The sequence below is a fragment of the Agelaius phoeniceus genome, chromosome 23, assembly GCF_051311805.1.
Source record: "Agelaius phoeniceus isolate bAgePho1 chromosome 23, bAgePho1.hap1, whole genome shotgun sequence".
Lineage (NCBI taxonomy): Eukaryota > Metazoa > Chordata > Aves > Passeriformes > Icteridae > Agelaius > Agelaius phoeniceus.
The window spans coordinates 5,472,310-5,494,160 of NC_135287.1; the positions used below are offsets into that span (position 1 = coordinate 5,472,310).

General features: G+C 51.6%; 1 protein-coding gene across 3 annotated transcripts in view; it reads right to left on the reverse strand.

The window, feature by feature from the left end:
- SORL1 (sortilin related receptor 1) overlaps nt 1–21,851 on the reverse strand; it is a 55,362-nt gene that overhangs the window by 20,744 nt on the left and 12,767 nt on the right. Inside the window, exons 6-26 of one of the 3 annotated variants that reach the window (XM_077189828.1) lie at nt 20,855–21,035; nt 18,906–19,007; nt 18,035–18,204; nt 17,120–17,312; nt 16,230–16,347; nt 15,674–15,747; nt 14,019–14,107; nt 13,731–13,909; nt 12,636–12,822; nt 11,519–11,647; nt 11,201–11,286; nt 8,734–8,906; nt 8,428–8,559; nt 8,206–8,297; nt 6,940–7,186; nt 6,218–6,356; nt 4,981–5,154; nt 4,705–4,818; nt 3,579–3,701; nt 3,071–3,190; nt 659–781 (exon numbers count right to left, since the gene is read on the reverse strand). In XM_077189828.1, coding sequence (XP_077045943.1) covers nt 659–781; nt 3,071–3,190; nt 3,579–3,701; nt 4,705–4,818; nt 4,981–5,154; nt 6,218–6,356; nt 6,940–7,186; nt 8,206–8,297; nt 8,428–8,559; nt 8,734–8,906; nt 11,201–11,286; nt 11,519–11,647; nt 12,636–12,822; nt 13,731–13,909; nt 14,019–14,107; nt 15,674–15,747; nt 16,230–16,347; nt 17,120–17,312; nt 18,035–18,204; nt 18,906–19,007; nt 20,855–21,035 — 2,945 coding nt within the window. Of the gene's footprint in view, nt 1–658; nt 785–3,070; nt 3,191–3,578; nt 3,702–4,704; nt 4,819–4,980; nt 5,155–6,217; nt 6,357–6,939; nt 7,187–8,205; nt 8,298–8,427; nt 8,560–8,733; nt 8,907–11,200; nt 11,287–11,518; nt 11,648–12,635; nt 12,823–13,730; nt 13,910–14,018; nt 14,108–15,673; nt 15,748–16,229; nt 16,348–16,934; nt 17,070–17,119; nt 17,313–18,034; nt 18,205–18,905; nt 19,008–20,854; nt 21,036–21,851 lie in introns of those variants that run through there. The other 2 variants (XM_054647478.2, XM_077189829.1) reach the window with 2 other exon arrangements.

Below are 21,851 nucleotides of genomic sequence, written 5' to 3' on the forward strand. Positions count from 1 at the left end.
AAACAATTTATATAAATTCTATAAATAAAATACTGTATAAATAAAAGATTATATTATAGAAATCAAATAATTTCTATAAATTCTATAAATCAAATAATTTATATAAATTCTATAAATAAAATTATATATAAATAAAAGAATTCTATTATAGAAATCAAATAATTTATATAAATTCTATAAATAAAATTATATATAAATAAAAGAATTCTATTATAGAAATGAAATAATTTCTATAAATTCTATAAATAAAATAATATATAAATGAAAGAATTAAAATATTATATAAATAAATTAATTCATATAAACTATAGAAATAAAATATTATATAAATGAAAGAATTATGATATTGTATAAATAAATTATTTTTAATAAATTATATAAATAAAATATTAATTAATTTATCAAACTATACACATCCCTTGGTGTGTATAGTATGATAAAGTAACTGATTTGCCTTCTGCTACCCACAGAGTCCTCCTCATCATCCTCTCCCCTTTGTTGGAGTCACCTTTGATTTACAATAGGTTTTCTCTGCACTGTGGCTGCTTTTGGAGGGGTGTGGGGCTCTCCCCTGGGTTTGCCGCTGTTTTAGCTCAGTGGGTGTGCAGAGATCCCCCCCGGCCGTGGCAGAGCCCCCCTCACAGTCAGGCCCCGTTACCGCAGGTGCCAGGGTCCTCGTCAGAGCCGTCCTGGCAGTCGGCGTCGCCGTCGCACGCCCAGCGCTGCGGGATGCAGTGCCCGTTGTGGCACTGGAAGCTGGAGGCCTCGCAGGTGTGAGAAACTGCTGGAACCAGAGCAAGGGGACACCTGAGAGCGGGGCTGTCACCGTGTCCCTGCTGAGCTGAGAGTGCCAGGCCACCCAATCCCGCCCTGCTCCCTCCCCTGCCCCAGGATCTCCCACCAGGGGCCCAGCATAAGCAGCCACCCCATGGAGCCCAGGCAGGAGAATTCCTTGAGTCCCAGTTTCCCGTGGTCTTCCCCCCTCTGTGCCATCCTTGCTCATGAGCCTGCTGTGCCTCAGGGATGGCTTTTGCAGGGTAGAGATGTCCCAGAGCTCTCCCCAAAGTCAGCAGCCTCTGTCCCTTTGATCTCAGCCCTTGGGGAGCGTGGGCAGAGGTGACAGCAGTGGCACCGTGCCAGAGATGGTGAGAAATGCCACCGAGATCAAGCAAGGCTTGGCAGAGCTGCAGAGTCCCCCGTGCAGAGCAGGACAGACTCAGAGAGAGCTTTTAATTAAGGCAAACGAGGCTCTTCTATGTTGCCAAAGCAAACAAGAAATACGATTCTCCCTGGGGGTTTTCCTTAGGCTCCTGTCAGGAAAATATCTGCCTGTGGGGTATCTGGGTTGCAGCCTGGTTTGTGTTGTCACTTCAGAGACAAATCCTGCTCCTCAAGCAGGAGAGCACTCAGAGTTATTGAGAAAAGCAGTGTTCAACTTAATTAAATGGCATGATCCTGAGTTTCAGGTTAGAGAGCGACATGCACTCACAGATATTTCCAAATAGTGCAATCTGCTGCAGTAATATTCTATTAGGTATTCAGCATGAAATGTAATTATTTCAGATAAGAGCAATAATTGCAGCCCGGTGAAGTCAGACGGAATGTTCCTCAAATAATTGTGATCCTCTTAGATAATTCCAACTTGAGGCTTTACAAACCCGACACGCTTTTTGAAGTAGGTTCCTCTCCTGTAGTAATTCTCTCTGGAGAAACTCATACGAGAGATAAGTGATACCAATATAAATTAAACCTTCTTAGAAAGCCACACTCATGGAATACTAATGACCAGGATCAGCCCTGGGTGCTCCAGGCACAGCACATGCCACGGGGGTGAGCAAAGAGGAGCTCAAAGACCTGAAAGGGATCTCTTAAATCCTCCTGCCAGAGCCCCGGGACAGCAGCTGGTGCCACTCTCTGTCCCAAAGGCTCCAGGCTGCTGCCAGCATTCCCAGATCCTGGTCCCTGCAGGCTCCTCATGCCATGGAAAGCACTGCTTTTATCTTAAATATCCCATGGATGGCTTGATAAATACAGCCTTGTGTCTTTTATCTTAAATATCCCATGGATGGCTTGATAAATACAACCTTGTGACTTTTATCCTGAGATATCCCATACATGGCTTGATAAATACAGCCTTGTGTCCTTCACTGACAGACTGGTGCTCTGCCTGCTCTGAGAAGTTTCTTCTCGCACAAACACTGTGGTTTTTGGTTTGGTTGATAGTTTTGCTCGATTGTTTCTAGGGGAAAAGGCCAGTGCACTGCTATCTGTTTTATCTGATGAGAAAAAGGCTCTGTGTGGGTGTGTTAACCTCCGGAGGCTGCTGAGGAACATCATCACTGTGGTGGTGAGGAGGGTGGAGTGCTGTGACTTTCCACTCCACACACACAGTGAGGCTCACAGGTCTTGCTGCACAGGAGGCACAGGGTAGGAGCAAGGTTATTTCTGCCAGCCAGGCTGCTTTTAATACAAGTTGTAGGTAAAACCAAGAGTGGGACTTCTTCTCTGTGGGACTCCCTGCTTAGGGCACCCTCTTTAGGTTTCTGAGCCGGTGGAGCAATGAGCTGCCAGAGGAGGACTAAAACTGCCAAACCAAACTTCCCAAACTAAACCTGCCTCTTCTTCACATCAACTAACTGTGGAGAAGCTGCAAAGAGCGTGCCTGTTCTCTGCACCTGATTAAAGGCAAGGAGACAGAGTGAAGGCTGTGAACTGCTGCCAGTGCCCACGAGCCTGGCTGCTGCCTCCCTGCAACACGGCAGCTCTGCTTGCAGGAGAGCTCTTTGGCTGCTCAGCAGCCACAAAACCACTTCCCATCCCACGGAGCTTTGCCTGTGGGTGCAATCTTGCAGGTAAAAAGCAAAGTTGGGTCACTGTGCGAGCATCTCAGCTGCCAGCAAATTCCCAGTGAACCTGGGGAAAAGAAATCCTTGGATTTGGAGCATCACGTCACCCTAAGGTGCTCTAACAAGCAAGGAAACTGAGGCACGAGACACTGGCTCATGTCTCCCAGGCTGGAAATAAAAAGTAGAAGCAGCAGGAGGCTCTTGAGCAACACCTGAGCACTCACCAGTGCAGTTTGCTTCATCAGACCAATCCCTGCAGTCGTTGTCCCCATCACACATCCAGGACAGACGGATGCACATCCCTGAGCTGCAGCTGAACTCATCATTCCTGCACTGGTGAGCTTCTGCAAACAGAATGTTGAGCTTCAGGTCACAGGATACCCAAGGAGCAGAGAGGAAAGGTGGATAATAATGGCACAGAAATCTCCCAGCTGGAACACAGTGAGGGGAAGGACCAGCACATGGCCTTGCTCTCTTCTCCCGTCCCTCACTTCCCAGTACATGATGGTGCTGGATTCTTACACATCCCTAATTCCCAAACGCCCTGTAAATCCTGCCTCTGTCCCCCATTTCCCAGCCCCCAGTAAACGAGGAGGAGACAGCCTGGGCAAACAGGGGGATCTTCCCCTCCATCACCCCTGAGCAGCATCCAGAGCAGGAGCACCTCTGAGCAGCACAGAGAGCAAAGGGGAGCAGCTGCCCACCCGTGCCCAGGGCAGGAGGGGCACTCACCACAGTGACTCTCATCGCTGTTGTCCCCACAGTCGTCCTCCAGGTCACATTTGTAGGACAGGGGGATGCAGGTCCCCGAGCCCTGGCAGCGGAACTGGGTCTCGGTGTCGCACACGGTGGTTGCTGATGGAGACAGGAGGAGGAGGAGGAGGAGGAGGAGGTTAGAAAATGGTTGCTGCTGCCTGAGGGTATGTACTGAGTGCAGGGCAGTGGAGGGACAGGGACAGAATCCTGCCAGCCCAGCCTGAATTCCTGCTCTTGTGTTTTAATGCCATTTTTAGGCACTCCATGCAAAGCAGAGCACACAGTGGTCAGTTTTCTGGCTGGGGACCAGGACTGAAACTCCTGATGTCCACTCCCAAGCCAAGGCTGTGGAGCTGTGTGCTCCCCACAGAGGGACTGAAACCTCAGGTGCTGGGATGAGACAGGGCAGCCCAAGCAGGGGAGAAGCTGGCCATGAACATCCAAGGCAGCACCTCTGTGCAAAGCTGGTGGCCTCTCTCCAAGAAATGGAGAGGTTTTCCCACACCTGGAGCCATTGAACTCAAACCTGGACTCTGCTGACTGGTACCTCAGCTTTGTCAGGGAAATAAATTCCTCATTGGCACAAAATGGGCATAAACAGCCTCTGTCCTGGTCCTCCAGTGATTCCTAACTTCAAACCCAGTCCTTTTTCCACAGTGCACTAATCCAAACCTTTCAGGCTGTGGAAATCTATGGAACATCTGCCCCTCCTGCACACATTGGCTGCTCCTAACTTTGCTCAGAAAGGTGACCTCCATCTTTAATGTGTGAACTTGATTTATTATCTCGACAAGAGGCCCGTGTCAGCACTGTCTGCTCTCTTTTCCTCACTGGCTGTGCCCTCAATTAACTTCAGAAGACAATTAGTGCAAGAGTTGGCATCAACCTCACCAAAATTTTAGACACTGATGCATCTGGTCAAGGGGACTGGGACAAAACCCATCCCAAATTTGCTTTGGGAGTCACCAAGGAGCTGAGTTACACCCCCAGAGAGCCTCTTGCTCTCCCTGGCTGTGAAAGGAGCGTGGAGCAGCAGCTGAGGTGCCACCAGAGCAGAGCCCTGAGCCTGGCCAGGCCAGTGCCACCAGGGCAGGACACTCACGGCAGTTCTTCTCGTCGCTCATGTCCCCGCAGTCATTGTCATTGTCACACTGCCAGATGCTGTTGATGCAGTTCCCATTGGAGCACCTGTACTGGTTGGGCAGGCACGTGTTCTCTGGGGCAGGAGGGACAGCAGAAACAAGCTGGCATGAGGCTGTGCCTCCAGAAACGGGCCAGAGGACAGGTGACACCGACCTCTCGTGATGGCAGAGCCACCTCAGCCCTGGGCTGCAGCAAGAGCAAGCAGGACCTCACCTCCCTTGAAGCAGGAGCTCACCTTCCTTGATGCAGGTGTTGTTCTTCATGCTGTAGCCGTGGGGACAGTCACACCTGAGCTCCCCACTGGGCAGCACCGTGCTGGCCACCCCCTCGGGGCACTTGCAGCTGCGGCCGTTGTTGGACCTGGGCAGGCAGAGCAGGCTGCAGGGCTTGGTGATGCAGGCGTTCTGCCCTGGAGCAGGGCAGGAGGAAGGGGACAGCGTCAGGGCAGAGGCACGGGAGCCCCAGGGTCACCTGCCAGCCCACCATGGAGGCACAGGAGCCCCAGTGTCACCTTCTATCCCAGAATAGAGGCACGGGAGCCCCAGTGTCACCTGCCAGCCCACCAAGGAGGGACAGGTGCCCCAGTGTCACCTTCTATCCCAGAATAGAGGCACAGGAGCCCCGGTGTCACCTGCCAGCCCATCATGGAGGCACAGGAGCCCCAGCGTCACCTGCCACCCCAGGACACAGGCACAGGAGCCCCAGTGTCACCTGCCAGCCCAAAACAGAGGCATGGGAATCCCAGTGTCACCTGCCACTTCAAGACAGAGGCACAGGAGTCCTGGTGTCACCTTCTGTCTCAGAACAGAGGCACAGGAGCCCCAGTGTCACCTTCTGTCCCAGAATAGAGGCACAGGAGCCCAGTGTCACCTGCCAGCCCAGGACACAGGCACGGGAGCCCCAGTGTCACCTGCTTTGGGTTCAGACCCCCCCAGGAGCCAGCTCTGCAGGGCTGAGTGCTGAGGTCACCCCTAGGAATGCCCAGAGCCATCTCCAGGGAGTTTGAGGGCCTTTAAGGGGGAAAGATTGGCCTTTAAGGGACACAGCTCATCCCAGTGGCTTTGGAGGTCTATCAAAGGGTGTCAGTTACACCCTCAGAGTCTAGAGCCCTTCAGTGGTCTGGTACCCATCTGGAAATGGGTATGAACAGCCCACGGGGGTCAGCACTGCCTTGGCACAATGCAGGCAGACATTAGAGGAGAGCAAAGTTGGTGCAGCCCTGAAATCTTGTGGTTTTTGGCCTGTACAACTCTGATGGAAAAGCCAGGATCTGACACAAACCATGAGGTGCCACCACAGCCGAGTGCCCTATGAGCTCTCTCTCCTGGCAGCCAAAAGCAGAATGAAACTCATTCCTGAAAGCCTCAAGCCTTGCAGGAATGGGTGATCAGGAAATGCAAGCCAGGATGGCCCAGTGGAAATGGGGGATGAACACATTCCTAAACCCCAGGGAGGATCATCTGCATCGTTACCTGTTGTCTTTCCTCTGTAAAAGATTTTCATATCCATGATCCCATTCAGTCGGCCGACCAAGATCTCCATCCTGGAGCCGCTGGTTTTGGATGCTCTGAAAATACTCAGCTGTGACCAGTCATTCCAGTAGATTTCATTCTGAAACACAGGCTTGGCTCTCAGTGTGAGCAGAGGCACCTCCAGGGCCGTGCTCACCGGTGCTACCTGCACTCATCACCCTAAACACTGGAAAAGAGAGAGTGAAAAGTGTCCCCAGCCCACAGGGGAGAGGAAGAGGAAGGCCTGAGGTGGGATTTGAGCAGGAATGAGAGTGACAGAGTGATCTGCTGAGTGGCAAACATTGCAGGGCAGCTGCTTGGGAATGTTGGTCCTGGATTGGGCTGCACTTGCCTGCTGGTTTCAGGGATCTGTGGGAAAGTTTCAGGGAAGCAGAGAGAGAGAGAAAGTGTGCTCCAAACCACATCCCTATCCTCCAAATTCAGGGATTTGTGGGAACGTTTCAGGGAAGCAGACAGAGAGAAAAAGTGTCATGCCTGCTCCACACCATATCCCTATCCTTCAAATTCAGGGATCTGTGGGAATGCTTCAAGGAAGCAGACAGAGAGACAAAGGGTGCTCCAAATCACATCCCTATCCTCCAAATTCAGTGTGCCCTGTGCTCCTCCAGCACCGGCCTCAGAGCCTGCATGCTACGGAAAAAATGACAAAGGGGAAAACAAACCTTAAATACAGCAATGGCATAGGGGTGAGGGAGGCTGTCCAGGATCACAGATCTCTGCATGCCATTGAAATCCACCCTCTCGATCCTGTCCATGTAGGCTTCAGTCCAGTAGATCCAGTGCTCATCCACAGAGATGCCGTTGGGCCAGCGCACGCCCTCCGAGACGATGCACCCAGCCAGGGACCCGTCCATGTCACTCCTGTAGATGCCAGCCCTGGAGTCCCCCCAGTCTGTCCAGAACATCAACCTGGCAGCAGGCAGAGAGGTTACTCCAAACCCACACAGAGCAGCTTGGCGCAGACATCTTTTATGAAAAATTCCTTTCCTTAGGATTGTTCCTCCTGAGAAGCTGAGAGGCCTCAGGAACAAAATGCAAACAATGGTTATCTGCTGCTGTGGAATGCAACAGGTGCATCTGGGATTGGGCTCATGTGGTTGTTTCTAATTCATGGCCAATCACAGCCCAGCTGGCTCGGACTCTCTGTCCGAGCCACAAGCCTTTGTTATCATTCTTTGCTATTCTATTCTTAGCCAGCCAGGATTTCTGATGAAATCCTTTCTTTTAGTATAGTTTTAATATAATATATATCATAAAATAATAAATCAAGCCATCTGAAACATGGAGTCAGATCCTCGTCTCTTCCCTCAACCTGAGAGCCCTGTGAGCACGGTCACAGCAGCTCATCAAAAGGATCGGGGTTAGGAGAGGCAGAGGGGGGAATGCTCCACATTCCGTGCCCCTTGCTCGACATGCCTTTGAACAGGGAGCTCTGCAATTCTAATGAACGCCACCAGCAGCAGATTTATGAGCAGCACAGAGGCTTTTGAGCTGCAGGCTCTGGTGGGAGTGCAGCTGCAGGTTACCTTGCCATGAACTGCTTTGGTTTGTCAGAGCTTACATTCGCAGCTGAGGCCAAACCCCAAAAAGATGTAGCTTGGATTTGGCTCTTGAATTCGAACACAGCTCAGTTTCTCACGCATCACTGCAGCTTCCCCCACTGACCAGACCAGTTTTACAGGCAGGAAAAGTTATTTACCAATGGATATGTATGGGCAGGAAGGAATTAACAGTTGGTGATCTGTGCTCTGAGGGAGCTGGTGCCTTAGTTGGGGATGCAGTGGTGACAGTGGGCTCCACAGGGCAGGACTGTGCTGTCCCTGTCCCCAGTTTCACCTCACCAAGCTGTCCTCCCTGAGGAGGAAGTGAAGGAGCAGCAGTTTTCCTTGGAAATAGCAGGGAAATACTTGTGATGTTTCCTTTCTTACCCATCTCGAGGAACCAGAGCCAGGGCTCTGGGTCGCTCCAGTATCGAGGAGTTGAGGACAGTCAGTCTCAGGTCTCCATCTGGATTGGCAACCTAGACCCAAAACCAAAGCCAGGACAGGTGTGTTTGCTACTGGCACTGCTTGAAGTGACACAGAATCTGTGGCAGGCAGTTAATTGCTCCTTAATAAAATATGCACTGCCACGAGTGGGCAGAGCTGTACCTCGATTTTGGGAATCCCAGCGTTGACCCAGTAGAGCAGCTGGCTGAGAGGCTCAAAAGCCAAAGCTTCCACTGTTTCCAACCCAGTGCTTATGATTATTTCCTGCCCAGAGCTGCCGTTGAGACAGAGACGCTGGGGAAAAGCACAAAAATAATCAGAATAAAAAACGAGGAACTGCCTGAAGCCTGAAAGGTCAGGGGACAGCCAGCTCAGAGGGGAGGAGCACCAGGACAAACATTTGCATTTCAGGGTGTGGATGCAACACCCGGGTGGCAAGGGGGTGATGCCTCCCTGCTCCCAGCTCACCTGGATGATGTCCAGAGTGACATCAGCCCAGTAGAGGCAGTTGTGCTCGTAGTCAAAATCCAGGGCCACAGCACCCCTGAGCCCGGCCAGGGGCAGCTCCTCGCTGACACCCGAGGCCAGGTCGTACCGGTGGATGGAGTATCGGGTGGCGTACAGGATGAACTCGTTCTCCTCTGCAACAACAATGCCTGATTTAGTGGCCGTTTTTTGGCTACTCGAGGGGCAAAAGAAAGAAAATAGCAGGTGTTTTTCACCCCTGGTTTGGCACCTCGGGGAGGGAAAAGAGCTTTTGTCTCAGTGGGATTAGGTTAATGGGAATGTGGTAATGGCCTCACATGGGGCTGGGCACACACTGTGGGCATTGTCTGGTCCAGGAGGAGGAAGCACAGAACCTGCCCCAACCCCTTTCATGCTGCCAATAAGAAACAAAATACTGATCTCTGTCACAGACATCTTTTATGAAAATTCCTTCCCTTAGGATTGTTCCTCCTGAGAAGCTGAGAGGCCTCAGGAACAAAATGCAAACAATGGTTATCTGCTGCTGTGGAATGCAACAGGTGCATCTGGGATTGGGCTCATGTGGTTGTTTCTGATTAATGGCCAATCACAGCCCAGCTGGCTCGGACAGAGTCTGAGCCACAAGCCTTTGTTATCATTCTATTCTATTCTATTCTTAGCCAGCCTTCTGATGAAATCCTTTTTCTTTTAGAATAGTTTTAATATAATCTATATCATAAACTAATAAATCAAGCCTTCTGAAACATGGAGTCAGATCCTCATCTCTTCCCTCATCCTCAGACCCCTGTGAACACGGTCACAGACCTCTTCCTTAAAAATCCCCAACATTAAAAAGAGTGGGAGTGATGCAACTCTGCAAGTCCTCAGGGACACTGGCCCAGGAAATATCCCAGAGTGGGTTTTGTTTCCCAGTGGAGCCGAATCCAGGTAACGGGATCCTGGTCCAGGACAAAGTCTCCTGGGCATTATCCCACCACCAGTCAAGCCCAATAATGTTATTAATGAGTAGAGCTAATGTCAGTAAGTAACTCTGGCTGTGCATCCCTAATGAGATTATAGGGAGATATGAAACAGATCCTGTACATGAAAGTGTTACCATGGAGCGAGCCAGCACGGATCCCCAGCCCATCTCTGGGAACACAGCACTTCAAAGGCCAGCCCGTGGGGACAGCAGGTTTACTTTGCAATCAGCAGGGCCCTTCTCAGCATGCCCAACACAGCTCTCCAAATAGCTCAAGAGGGCTCAGAGCAGTGAAGAACATGTCAGGAGTAAAGCTGAGTGCAGAGCTGGCAGGAGTCCCAGCACAGGGGATGCTTCCCCGTGCTGTTCCACACCTGGAATATCTTTTGCACGCTGAAAAATTTCAGGGCAGTGCAGAGGAGCCTGCTGCTGGTGGGTCTGGCTGCTCTGCTCAGCTCCCCAGCCCTTCCACGAGCCCCTGCCCTGCCTGAGGCTCTGGAGCTGCAGCAAGCAGCAATGCTGATCACGCAGCTCGTGACGGCAGATTAAATTAAAGCTCTAATGAGCAGAATGCAAATAACTCTGGCAGCACAGGGGCACAGCACTGCTACAGTGCCTTGTACGTTCCAGAGGAGAAAACGAGGATGGGGAGGGTGAATTCTGGCAGGCAGAGGTGTGAGGGATGAAGGTCTGCCCTGGTATGGCCTCAAAGGGCCACGGTTCAGCTGCACACGGTGGCTGTCTCAGAGTGGGACCTTCCTGTAGCCATGATCTTTTCTGAAAATTCCTTCCCTTAGGATTGTTCCTCCTGAGAAGCTGAGAGGCCTCAGGAACAAAATGCAAACAATGGTTATCTGCTGCTGTGGAATGCAACAGGTGCATCTGGGATTGGGCTCATGTGGTTGTTTCTAATTCATGGCCAATCACAGTCCAGCTGGCTCAGACTCTCTGTCTGAGCCACAAGCCTTTGTTATCATTCCTTCTTTTTCTATTCTTAGCCAGCCTTCTGATGAAATCCTTTCTTCTTTTAGTATAGTTTTAATGTAATATATATCATAAAATAATAAATCAGCCTTCTGAAACATGGAGTCAGATCCTCGTCTCTTCCCTCATCCTCGGACCCCTGTGAACACGGTCACACCTTCCCAAGGGGACCTTCCCAAGGATGGGGGTATCTTTGATCTAATTCCTGTCTTTCTGGTTGGGTTCAAGCCAGCTGCAGCAAGGACATGAGCAGGGTGCAGGGGCTCCTGCTTGCAGCCTGCCCCTGAGGGCTCTGCACTGTGGGCAGCCACTGCTCCTGAGCAGGACCCTCAGAAGCTCCGGCCACGGGACAGGAGAGGGCGATTTGTAACCCACCCAGGCTCCTGTGTCACAGGTTTTGTCTGAGAGCCCTCTGGGACTCCGTGCCTGGTCCCTGAGGCACCAGCCAAGGGTTTTATGAATGGGGCCCTTGTGCCCAGAGCAGCTCCTGGTGCTCACACTCACCCGCCAGCGGGCACGGCACCAGCTCCCCCTCCAGCCGCGACTCAACGTCTCCACCCGTGCAAGTGTCCCCAGAGATCTTCCTGTAGCTGCAACACACAGAGCCAGGCAGTTTATTCCATGGAGAAAAAAAAACTGTGAACAAACCACCCTGTGCAGACAGAATAAGCTGTGGTGTTTAATTGCCATGTATGTGCTAACATGCTGTTTGTTTGCTGCCATTCTCGTGGGTGTTGTGGTTGTTTGGGGTTTTTTAAATCACCAGTAAGATAAATTCCAGCACTTGGAATATCAGGTTGCCCTCCCAAGCACAGCACATACCCTCGAGTCTTCCTGTAGGTTGAGCCAACAGGGCAAGGGACTGGTGGGTCATAGGGTTTGCCAGCAAACTCAGGGTCAGGGACACAAACTTCTAAGGACAAATCATCGCTCAGCTTGAAGCCAAAATCACTGCAAGGAGAAGAAAGACATAGGGAGGGACAGGGAAAAGCAAAAAACGCAGCCACGCTATACCATGAGTCTATTTTTGCACAGAACTTTTAAGAACCCAAAGTGACCCTTCATTCATTATCAGTATTTAGCTGCACAGAACATCTCCCAGCCAGGCAGGGTGTTTCAGGAACACTTTGCAAATCAGCTCTGCTGTGGCTGGGCAGGCTGGGGAAGGTGAGGCAGAGCTGAGGCAGTTGCTCTGCAAAGCTGGCTGCAAGCCCCAGTGCTGCTGCTGAGCTGGCTCGGGTCACGGCTCTGTCTCTTGGCTGGTCCTGCTGGCAAAAGGGGAGTTACAGTGTGGCTGTTCTTTGGAAAATGCTGTGGGGGAGAGAGGTTTTGTCAGTGGCATTCTGTAGGGAGCCCAGGGCTGAATTCTGAGGCAGGCTCGCATCAGCCCTGCTCTCAGTCTGCTTGTGCTGAGCCAGACTTGGTCTCAGCATCAGACAGGAGCAGCCAGGTGTGAGCTCCGCTGAAAGCCCAGGCCCTCAAAAGCAGTTTCCTTTCTAACCCCAAGCCTTTACATCAGTTTGCCAGAGCATGTTTCCTGATCCTGAAAGCAGTGTCAGGATTGTGGGAATTGCAGTCAAAGGGCAATAGCAGGGCCAGCTGCACCCCTGTGGCTACAGAATCAAAGATTTTTAGTGGGTCTCTGTCTGTGATGGGAAATTACCCATTCTCCTTTGGAAGGTGATGGATTAACAATACTTCCCTTTTCCGTGGAACCTTTCAGAGGCTCCCAAAAGGCTCTAAAGACATTAATTAAAGTCTCATGCCCTGTTATTAATGAAAGGTTGTTTTCAGTCTGTTTAGTTTCCTCTCTGCTATAAAATGAAGCAGGGACATTCCGAGCTACATAAATTGGATGTTTGCTCACTCGGAGCGATTGGTCACAGATACTTATCTTGGATTTACAATCCAGACTAGAAGAAATTAATTGGTATTTTACCATTCAAAGTCCTCCCTCGTACAAGAGCAGTTGGAGACCATGACAGGCCTGTCAAAGTCTTCCCCATTGAAGCAGGTTGCATGAGGAGTCCTCCTTTTGAAAACGGTTTTATGCCCCAGCAAACACTCGTTGCCTCGCTCGTCCGAGGGTGACCACAGCTTGTAGTCATTCTCTGTGCAAGGGACCCCTGAGAGGAGAAACAAGGTTGGGGTGCAGAAAAGTGCAGGATTTTCAGTGCTCCAGGTTTAAAGACAGGGAGGTGCTGATGTCCCTGGGTACCCAGGAGTGCCAGGCGTGCTGGCATCCAGCCCCACACCACAGGAACGCCTCTTGTCCCAGGCAACCACTGAGAGAACGAGAGGACACAGCCTTAAGCTGTGCCAGGAGAAGTTTAGGTTGGACATCAGGGAAAAATTCTTCAATGGAAGGGGGATTGGGCACTGGAATCACCTGACCAGGGAAGGGATGGAGTCACCATCCCTGGAGGTGTTTAAAACAAGCCTGAACGTGGCACTCCTGCCATGGTTTAATTGATGAGGATGTGTTGGGTCTTTTCCAACTAAAAGTCTTTTCCCACCTAGTTCATTCTGTGATTCCCTCCCCTGGCACAAAACTTCCCCCAAAGGAGAGGGGAAGGGAAGGGAAGGCTCCAGCTGGGAGCGTGAGGCAGCACGCGGTGACAGGAGGGAACAGGCAGCTCCGTGGCAGTGACAGGGAATCTGAATGAACTCGTTCTGGTTACCAAACAGAACTGTTCCCAACAAAATGTCAAGGGAATCGGTGATAAATTTTAGTCAAGCAAATTCCTCTGCTGGGTTTAACTGCGCTTTGATTAAAATGCTGCCTTGCAATCAAAGCTGAAATGGGTTATAAAACATTCATAGGCACAAGCCTTCAGAAGGAATTATTTTTTTTTCTCTTTTCCTTTTCAACAAATTCCTCAGTGAGGAGGGAAGGAATACAGGGAGAGCACAGGAGTGCCTCCAGCAGCTGTGTCCACATGGACATGAGACACTTGGGACAGGGCATGAGGAGATGCCCTCCCTCCAACCTGCAGAGCCACCCCAGAGATGGCTCTGCCACCCGTCCCCTTACCCAGCACGTCAGTGGTGTTGATCTGCAGGATCAGCCAGCTGTGGCCATTCTCCTTGTAGGAGCCAAAGATAGTGAATATGGTGCTCTTCTCGCCAGGCTCGGTCAGGAGCCCGTACACAAACACCGGCTTCTCTGAGAACGTGAACACTTTCCAGGTTTCCCCTTCGTTTGTGCTGTACCTGCACAAAAAAGGAGATTGGGAGAGGTGCCAGGGGCATGTCCTGCTGCAGGGCACTCTCTGCCATGGCCAGCCAAGCAGCAGAGCAGTCCCTGTGCCCTGACACTCACTTGAGCTGGTCGGTCTCGGTGCCTTGGGCGATGGCCACCAGAATTCCACCGTGGTCACCCCAGGTGTAGTAGTGGGGCCCAGACAGTGCCTGGAAGAGAGACAGTGCTGAGGGGTGATCAGAGCTCTGCTGAGTCAAGGGAAATGGCTTGGTCAGAAGCTCTGCCTGAGCCAAGCTAATGCTTCAGCCTGGGCCAAATCAAGTATCTGGAGGCACCAGAGATTCAAGTGTTTATGGGACACCATCTGCAGATGAGAATAGCCAGCCCATTTCCCACAAGAGATGTGTGTAAAAGGTGCCCTGAGCCCTGGACTCTGCTCCTCCTGTGCTCTGTGCAGGGAAAGAATCAGTGGAAGAAGCACCATGACACAGAACCAGAGTCCATCGCTCCTCCTCTCATTTGTCACCTCTGTGAGGCTTTCCTGACACCCAGCAGTGACCTGTGGCCATCCCAGGACTGCAGAGAAGTTGGCCCTCAGGCTGTGGAATGTTCAGAGAGAAATGGGGCCATGGCATGCAGACACAAGCCCTGGAGACAATTCATCCATGGCAAGAAGCTTGGATCTCACGCTCACCTACACCTCCAGCACACAATCAGCTTTGCTTTCCCATCCAGGGAGCCCAGAGCACCTTGGGATGAATACAGGGAGTGTGTCCATGCCAGACCCTGCTCACAGGACGTGCTGCCACACTTGGGGACATTCAGGGCTCTGAATGCATTGTTCCTTTCTTCTCTGGGCTGTGAAATCACCCCTGTGATCTGCAGAGCCTCCCAGCCAAAGCTGAGCAGGAGGAGCTGTGGTGCTGCTTCTAAGGTGCACTGCTGGGTCATTCTGCACCTCTGCTCATGATACAAACATCAGTCAGGAGCTTTGGATCAACGCTTCCTCAGAATGTTTTAACTGCACTCCAAGGCAGACCTGCAGAGCTTGGCACCTGAGAGTCTCTGGTTTTGGATACCCTGTCCCATCTGTCAGCTCCTGCCTGGCTGCAGGGTCCCCACAGCTGCTCTCCAGCTGGGTTTTGGAGCCAGGAGCAGCCTCTGAACCACCTTTGGCATCAGTCAGACCTGTGGCATGTCCCCAGCCCCAGTGCAGCTGCCCAGACCTCACGCCGACCGCGCCGCACTCGCAGGGGGAGAGGAGGCTGCTCAGCTCCCAGGATTAAATGGCTTGCAGATGTTGGAATACCACATTGCACTGGCTGCACAGTGCACAGGCACACCACAAACACTGCCACAGACCAGAACATCCACTCAGTAAACAGCAGCACGCTCCCCATAAACCGAGGGCAGCTCCCATTTCTCTGGAAGGAGCCAGAGCCTCTCCAGACTCTCTCACACACCAAGTCCTGGCTGTCAGTCCCATCTCAAAGACACCAAATGCTGAGGAAAAGTCCTGCCAGGTGTAAAGGAAGAACAGAGGAGAAGCTCTCATCTGTCTGAATCCACCATCCACACTCGAGGTTCCTCTCCAACCAACCCACACCTGGTCCTTCATCTAAAAACCTTTTTCCCTCGTTTTAAGGCATTGAGCACCTTCCAGCTCTTGTATTCATATGAAATCACCTTTAATGTAACTCATTTATACTGCTGCCAAAATTCTTCCTGTTCCCCCACCACTCTGGCTGATCTGGCAGGGGTAAGAGCAGCCTTACCTCTCTCCACCTTGCTCCAGCACTGCTCGAGATATAAACATTGGTTTTCCTTGCCATGTTCTTGCCAACGGAGCCTGGGAGAATGGGAGAAATCATCCTTCTTGTGGAATGCAAAGTGATTGCTTAAAAGGAAGCCAGACACCTCCAAACTATTTTTATCTGTGATTGAGGAGATGATTTTTCACACTATAAATTAATCCCTTCAAAAGCAAATATTTCAAGGACTATTTCAAGTTTTCAAAGCAGATGGGGGAAAAACCCATGGCTACAAATATGATTAAACAAAATGTGTGCTTTCTTCAGTAACAGAGCGAGACAAACAGGAATTTCTGAATCTTAAAGAAGCCCTTCACGAGGATCAGGAAAGAGGATCAGAACAGAGCAGGTTTCTCACATCTCTGTGCTGCAGTGAAATGTTCCCTCTGTAATTACTGTATGGGGACTGCAGCAGGGAAAGGACAGCAAAATGCACCATTTAATTGCATTTTATAACCTGCTTGTACAAACTAAATACTGCCTGGCAACAACACCCCCCAAGCCAAGGGAAAAGCAGTACCAGTGGCAATGATCAGTCCTGGTGCCGACTCCTTGGAGAGAATGGGCATCCTGCGCAGCTGGAAATTCAGCAGCTGGCTCAGGCGCTGGGCCAGGTGGAGAGAGCAGCCCTGGGACAACTGGGAAAGCAGGACAGTGGATTAACACCCATCCCTCATGCTGTCTAATGCAGCCTGCTCTGCTTGGAAAGGCCAGGAGGGACTCCCTTGAGGTGGTGTTGCCATTTCAACCTCTTTTTGTAGAGTGAAAACACCTCCAGTATCACCAAGCCCACCACTAATAAATCCCCAAATGCCACTTTTGGGGGTCTTCTCCTTGTCCCACCACACCATGGTACCTTGCAGTCGATGTGCTCCCCATCATGGGTCTGTGTGGGGGGCTGGAGCAGCTCCCAGGTGCCACCCTTGTTGAAGGTGATGATGGAACGCACGTTCTCCAAGATCACCAAACCCCTCATTAATGAACCACAGCCCCAAATGCCACTTTTGGGGGTCTTCTCCTTGTCCCACCCCCTGTGGTACCTGGCAGTTGATGTGCTCCCTGTAATGGGTCTGTGTGGGGGGCTGGAGCAGCTCCCAGGTGCCGCCCTTGTTGAAGGTGATGATGGAGCACGTGTTCTCCAAGCTCACTGAGCCCATCACTAATAAACCACTTCCCCAAATGCCACTTTTGGGGGTCTTCTCCTTGTCCCAGAGCCCTGTGGTACCTGGCAGTCAATGTGCTCCCCGTAATGGGTCTGTGTGGGGGGCTGGAGCAGCTCCCAGGTGCCGCCCTTGTCGAAGGTGATGATAGAACGCACATTCTCCAAGATCACCAAACCCCTCATTAATAAACCACAGCCCCAAATGCCACTTTTGGGGGTCTTCTCCCCGTCCCAGAGCCCTGTGGTACCTGGCAGTCGATGTGCTCCCCGTAATGGGTCTGTGTGGGGGGCTGGAGCAGCTCCCAGGTGCCGCCCTTGTCGAAGGTGATGACGGAGCGCATGTTCTCCTCGCTGAAGGAGCCGTTGATCAGCGTGGCGATGTAGACGCCCCGCACGCCTTCCACGCGGTGGAAATCTGCGAAGGGCTCGTTGGCAAAGTACCTGTGGGGTGGGGGGAATGGAAATTGAAGCCCTTCCCGTAACTCTGGGGATGTGGAGTATTGGCAGGCAAAGGTAAGGTACTGATGTGGCAAAGCCAAAAATCGCGGATTTTGGTCGACGATGTTCTCATTTGCCATGGGGTGAGTCCTTGTGGAAAATCACAAATCCTCTGAACAGAGAGAGACAGCTCTCTCCCAGGACTTTCCTGGGAAGCTCTGAGAAAGCTCAGAGAAAAGAATGAGAAACAATTCTTATCTCCACTTGCTGCACCTGTTGTTGTCCGCATGTGGAATACATTATGGAGATTTGTTCACCAAACGGCGGTTTCCTAATTGGACACTGGATGGTGTTTGGATGGATTGAGTAAATTAAGTAAAACTGTATTGCTCCAATTAAGTAAAACTGTATTGGACTGTAAGGGTGATGAGCTTCTTAATAAGTATAGTAGAGTATTATATAGTATAATAGAATAATATAATATAGTATAATAGAATATTATACTATAGTCTATAGTATAGTATAAAATAGTAGAACATAGTATAATATAGTATAACAAAATAAAATTATAGTAAAATTATAGTAAAATAAAATTATAGTAAAATTATAGTAAAATAAAATTATAGTAAAATATAGTATAATAGATTGCAGCCTTCTGCAATCATGGAGCCAATGCTAATTATTCCCCCTTCAGGGGACCATTGCTATGGTAAGTCCTGTCTTACCTGACCAAGGTGTCGCTGCCAGCCCCCCCTGGGCTGTAGTAGAGCACATTTTCTAGAGACAGGGAGAACTTCAGGCCCTCAGCCTCCGAGATGTAGAGGTTGGTGCGGTTGTTGTCGTGGCTGACACACACAAACACCTGGTCCTCTGAGGCATCAGCAATGTAATATTCCTTTGGGACACAAGGAACAGACTCTGTGTGTGCGTGCACACAGGCTGGTTTGGATTTCCTCTTATCTTGCCTCCACCTTTTTGTATTTTTTTCCACTCAGCAGGTGGAAAATCACCACTTTGCTTTTTCTGTAGTGTTCCCCCCACAGTGATTCCCACCCTCTGCCCTGCAAAGCCCCCTGGAGCAGCATTGGTCACCAAGCCCCATGTGTGCTGGGTCTCTGGGCCCCCCTGAGGCTGGGAGTGCACCCCACTCCTCTGCCAAGCACCAAAATTTGCTTCTCGTGCCCTCCTTCGTCCCCACCAGCCTGGGGACACCACGGCATGTTTGGTTCATGCATCAGAGACTCTTTGCAAGCCCTGGCGGTGCCCTGGGCTTCCTCAGCCTGCAAGAATTGGGTGCTCCAGGCCATGCCAGTGCACCCCATGCCATGGGAAGAGGCAAAGTCCCCAAAAGCAGAGTCAGAGGGGTAGGATCAGCCCCTCTCTGGTATCTGAGCTTTGCTGCCAGCCCCATCCCCAGTCACTGTCCAGGTGCCATCACGTAAGATCATCCAAATGTGAGCCTTTGCTCTGCCACCCCTCCAGCAGGGTCATACGAGGTCCTTTCCCTCTCCTGCAGCATCTGGAGCTGCTGCTGGCACCGCAGGGTGTCCTTGGCAAGGCAGGGAGCTGGGAAGCTGCTCGGGAAGCACCACTTACCTTAATTGGATGCTTGGTAACGAACTGTGCCACCCGCATGGGCTTGCGGTTGAAGGAGACCCAGAGCTGGACCGAGGGGGGCTGTGAGCTGCCGAGCAAACGCTGTGCAGAGCACAGGGACACGTTAGGAGGGGCTCTCACCCCTGAAAACCACCCTCACCTCCACTGGGATCCCCCAGTGCCTTCCCCCTCCCTGCACGTGGGTAAAGCGTGGCAGCAGCGCGATGCTGGCAGCAGTGATCCCCACCCAGGGTTTAAATTGCCACAGCCAGGGCTCAGCAAGGAGACAAACTGTCCTTCCTGGTCAGGCAGGTGGGGGTAAGGAGGCTGGGTTTGATTCCTCCTTTCTCCTCAGAGCACACTGACCTCTCCTTCCTATTTTTACCGATTTGCGCAAAACGAAAGGCACCAGTGTGAAGCCGAGAAAGTAAAAAAGCTGGGGGCAACCCTATTTCATACAGGATGCCAATGGCGAGGACCTAAACCCAGATCTAGGCTCCAAAAATAAGCGGCCTGGTTTTTGGTTTGTTTTTTTTTTTTCTTTTTTTTTTTTCCCCATCCTCTGTATCACTAAGCAACCGTGCCTCCCACGGAAAGGAGCAGAAGTCAGAGCCCTGGGCGCCGCTGCCACCCAGCCCGTCCTTCCCCCAGCACCGCAGCCTTGGAGGAAAGTGCCTCATTCCAGACTGGGGATGTGACTCCCAAATGAGGGGTTTGCAGCCAGCCTCCCTCTGTCTCGGTGTTTCCCAGCAGAGCTTGCTGTGGGGTGGAATATGGGTGATTTTATTGGTGTTTAGTCATTACGGCTGCAGGAGGAAGCAGGGAGGGCTGCCCGCTGGGCCCTGAGTGCTCCAGAAGCAGGAAAAGCTCCAAAGCACCCCTAAATGGTGCCCAAACTCTCCTCATGCTTTCAGAATGCTGTCCCTGAGCTCAGTGGCTTCCCTGCAGAGACACAAACCACCCCCAGTGTTTCACCCTACACCAGCACCGAGCCCTTGATAAAATCTCCTGCAAACCACAGAGCAGGCACAGCGCCAAGGGGATGGGCCCTGGGAGTTACAGGCTGTACTACCTGCAAGGGAGACTTCTGAGAAACTGAACTTGCTCTGCAAATGTTCCCTGCCTCTGTCAGACACCGCTGTGCCCGCTCAGGGGGCCGGAGGTGACACAGCTGTCACCTACTGCCTAGGAAACCCTCCCTGGTTCTGCCAGCAGCCACCCCTAAATAAAGAGTTCCTTCTTAAAACACTCGATGGTAGCTGCAGGGGAGAAATGCATCTTCTGAAAAGAAAGCTGCTCCTTGCATTCTAGAAGGATCAGGACTTTATCCCTCTGGTGCTGTTTCTGATCTAGAAAGGCCTGGCCCTCAGAGGAAGCACTGACACTTCCTTGATTTCTTTCAGGTTTGTTCGAATTCGGCCAAGAACTGTAAAAAGCACAGAGAGGCTCTGGCTGCAGAGGGACCAAAAGATCACTTTTGCTCACCCACATCCTCTTTTCTTAGGCAAGCAGACTGAAAATGCAGGCTGGAGCACATTAGGCTGCTTGGAGCTGGTCCACGTTTGATGGTAATCTCCTCTGACAAGCGGCCTCCTTTAACCACCGAGCCACATCCCCCTTCCCCTGCCACCCCCACCCCGATGTCCTTCCCAGCCATCCTCTGGTTTTTCCCTGCTCCCAGCCCTCTGCAGGCTGACCTACTTCTGCCCAGCCTGCCCGAGGCAGGGGCACAGAAACACCACGGGGAGAGCAGCACGGGCAGCCGCTGCTGTGAGCCCACAGGGGGTGGCAGCTGCTGGCGGGCTGGGTGACACCTCTGTGACAAGCCAGCCAGCTCTGGAGGCCGTGAGGTGCAGCAGAGAGCAGCACCAGCCCTGGCAGATGCTCCTGCCCGCTGTGGTTCTGCGCCACATCCACCCTCGGCAGCGAACTCCTCGCACACCACTCACCACAGACTTGGTTGCAAACATGTATTTGTCCCTGAGCTGGAAATCTTGCACATCCTCCAGGATGATGTCCTTGTTCTCCCGGCTCTGGAAGAAGTCTGTGCTGCGGATGACGGTCGAGGCCCCCGAGGGCTCATGGCGCTCGATGTACACAGTGCTGGGCTTGTCATAGGGCTCAACCCCCCTGCGGGCACAGGGGACACGGAGCCATGGGAGAACAGGGCAGCAGGAGCAAGGAGATGGGGCAGGGGGAATGGAAAACACCCCCAGAGCAAGGAGATGGGGCAGGGGGAATGGGAAACACCCCCGGAGCAAGGAGATGGGGCAGGGGGAATGGGAAACACCCCCGGAGCAAGGAAATGGGGCAGGGGGAATGGGAAACACCCCCGGAGCAAGGAGATGGGGCAGGGGGAATGGGAAACACCCCCGGAGCAAGGAGATGGGGCAGGGGGAATGGGAAACACCCCCGGAGCAAGGAGATGGGGCAGGGGGAATGGGAAACACCCTTGTGTCACAGACATCTTTTATGAGAAATCCTTTCCTTAGGATTTTTTTCCTCCTGAGAAGCTGAGAGGCCTCAGGAACAAAATGCAAACAATGGTTATCTGCTGCTGTGGAATGCAACAGGTGCATCTGGGATTGGGCTCATGTGGTTGTTTCTAATTAATGGCCAATCACAGCCCAGCTGGTTCAGACTCTGTCTGAGCCACAAGTCTTTGTTATCATTCTTTGCTATTCTATTCTTAGCCAGCCTTCTGAGGAAATCCTTTCTTCTATTCTTTTAGTATAGTTTTAATATAATATATATCATAAAATAATAAATCAAGCCTTCTGAAACATGGAGTCAGATCCTCCTCTCTTCCCTCAACCTGAGACCCCTGTGAACAAGGTCACACCCTTGGGTGCCAGGCTGTCACTTGTCACCCTGCCCTGGCACAAGCCCACAGTGCAGGGTGAGGGGAGCAGGGCTGGGGCACACCCTGGTACCCAGATTTCTGAT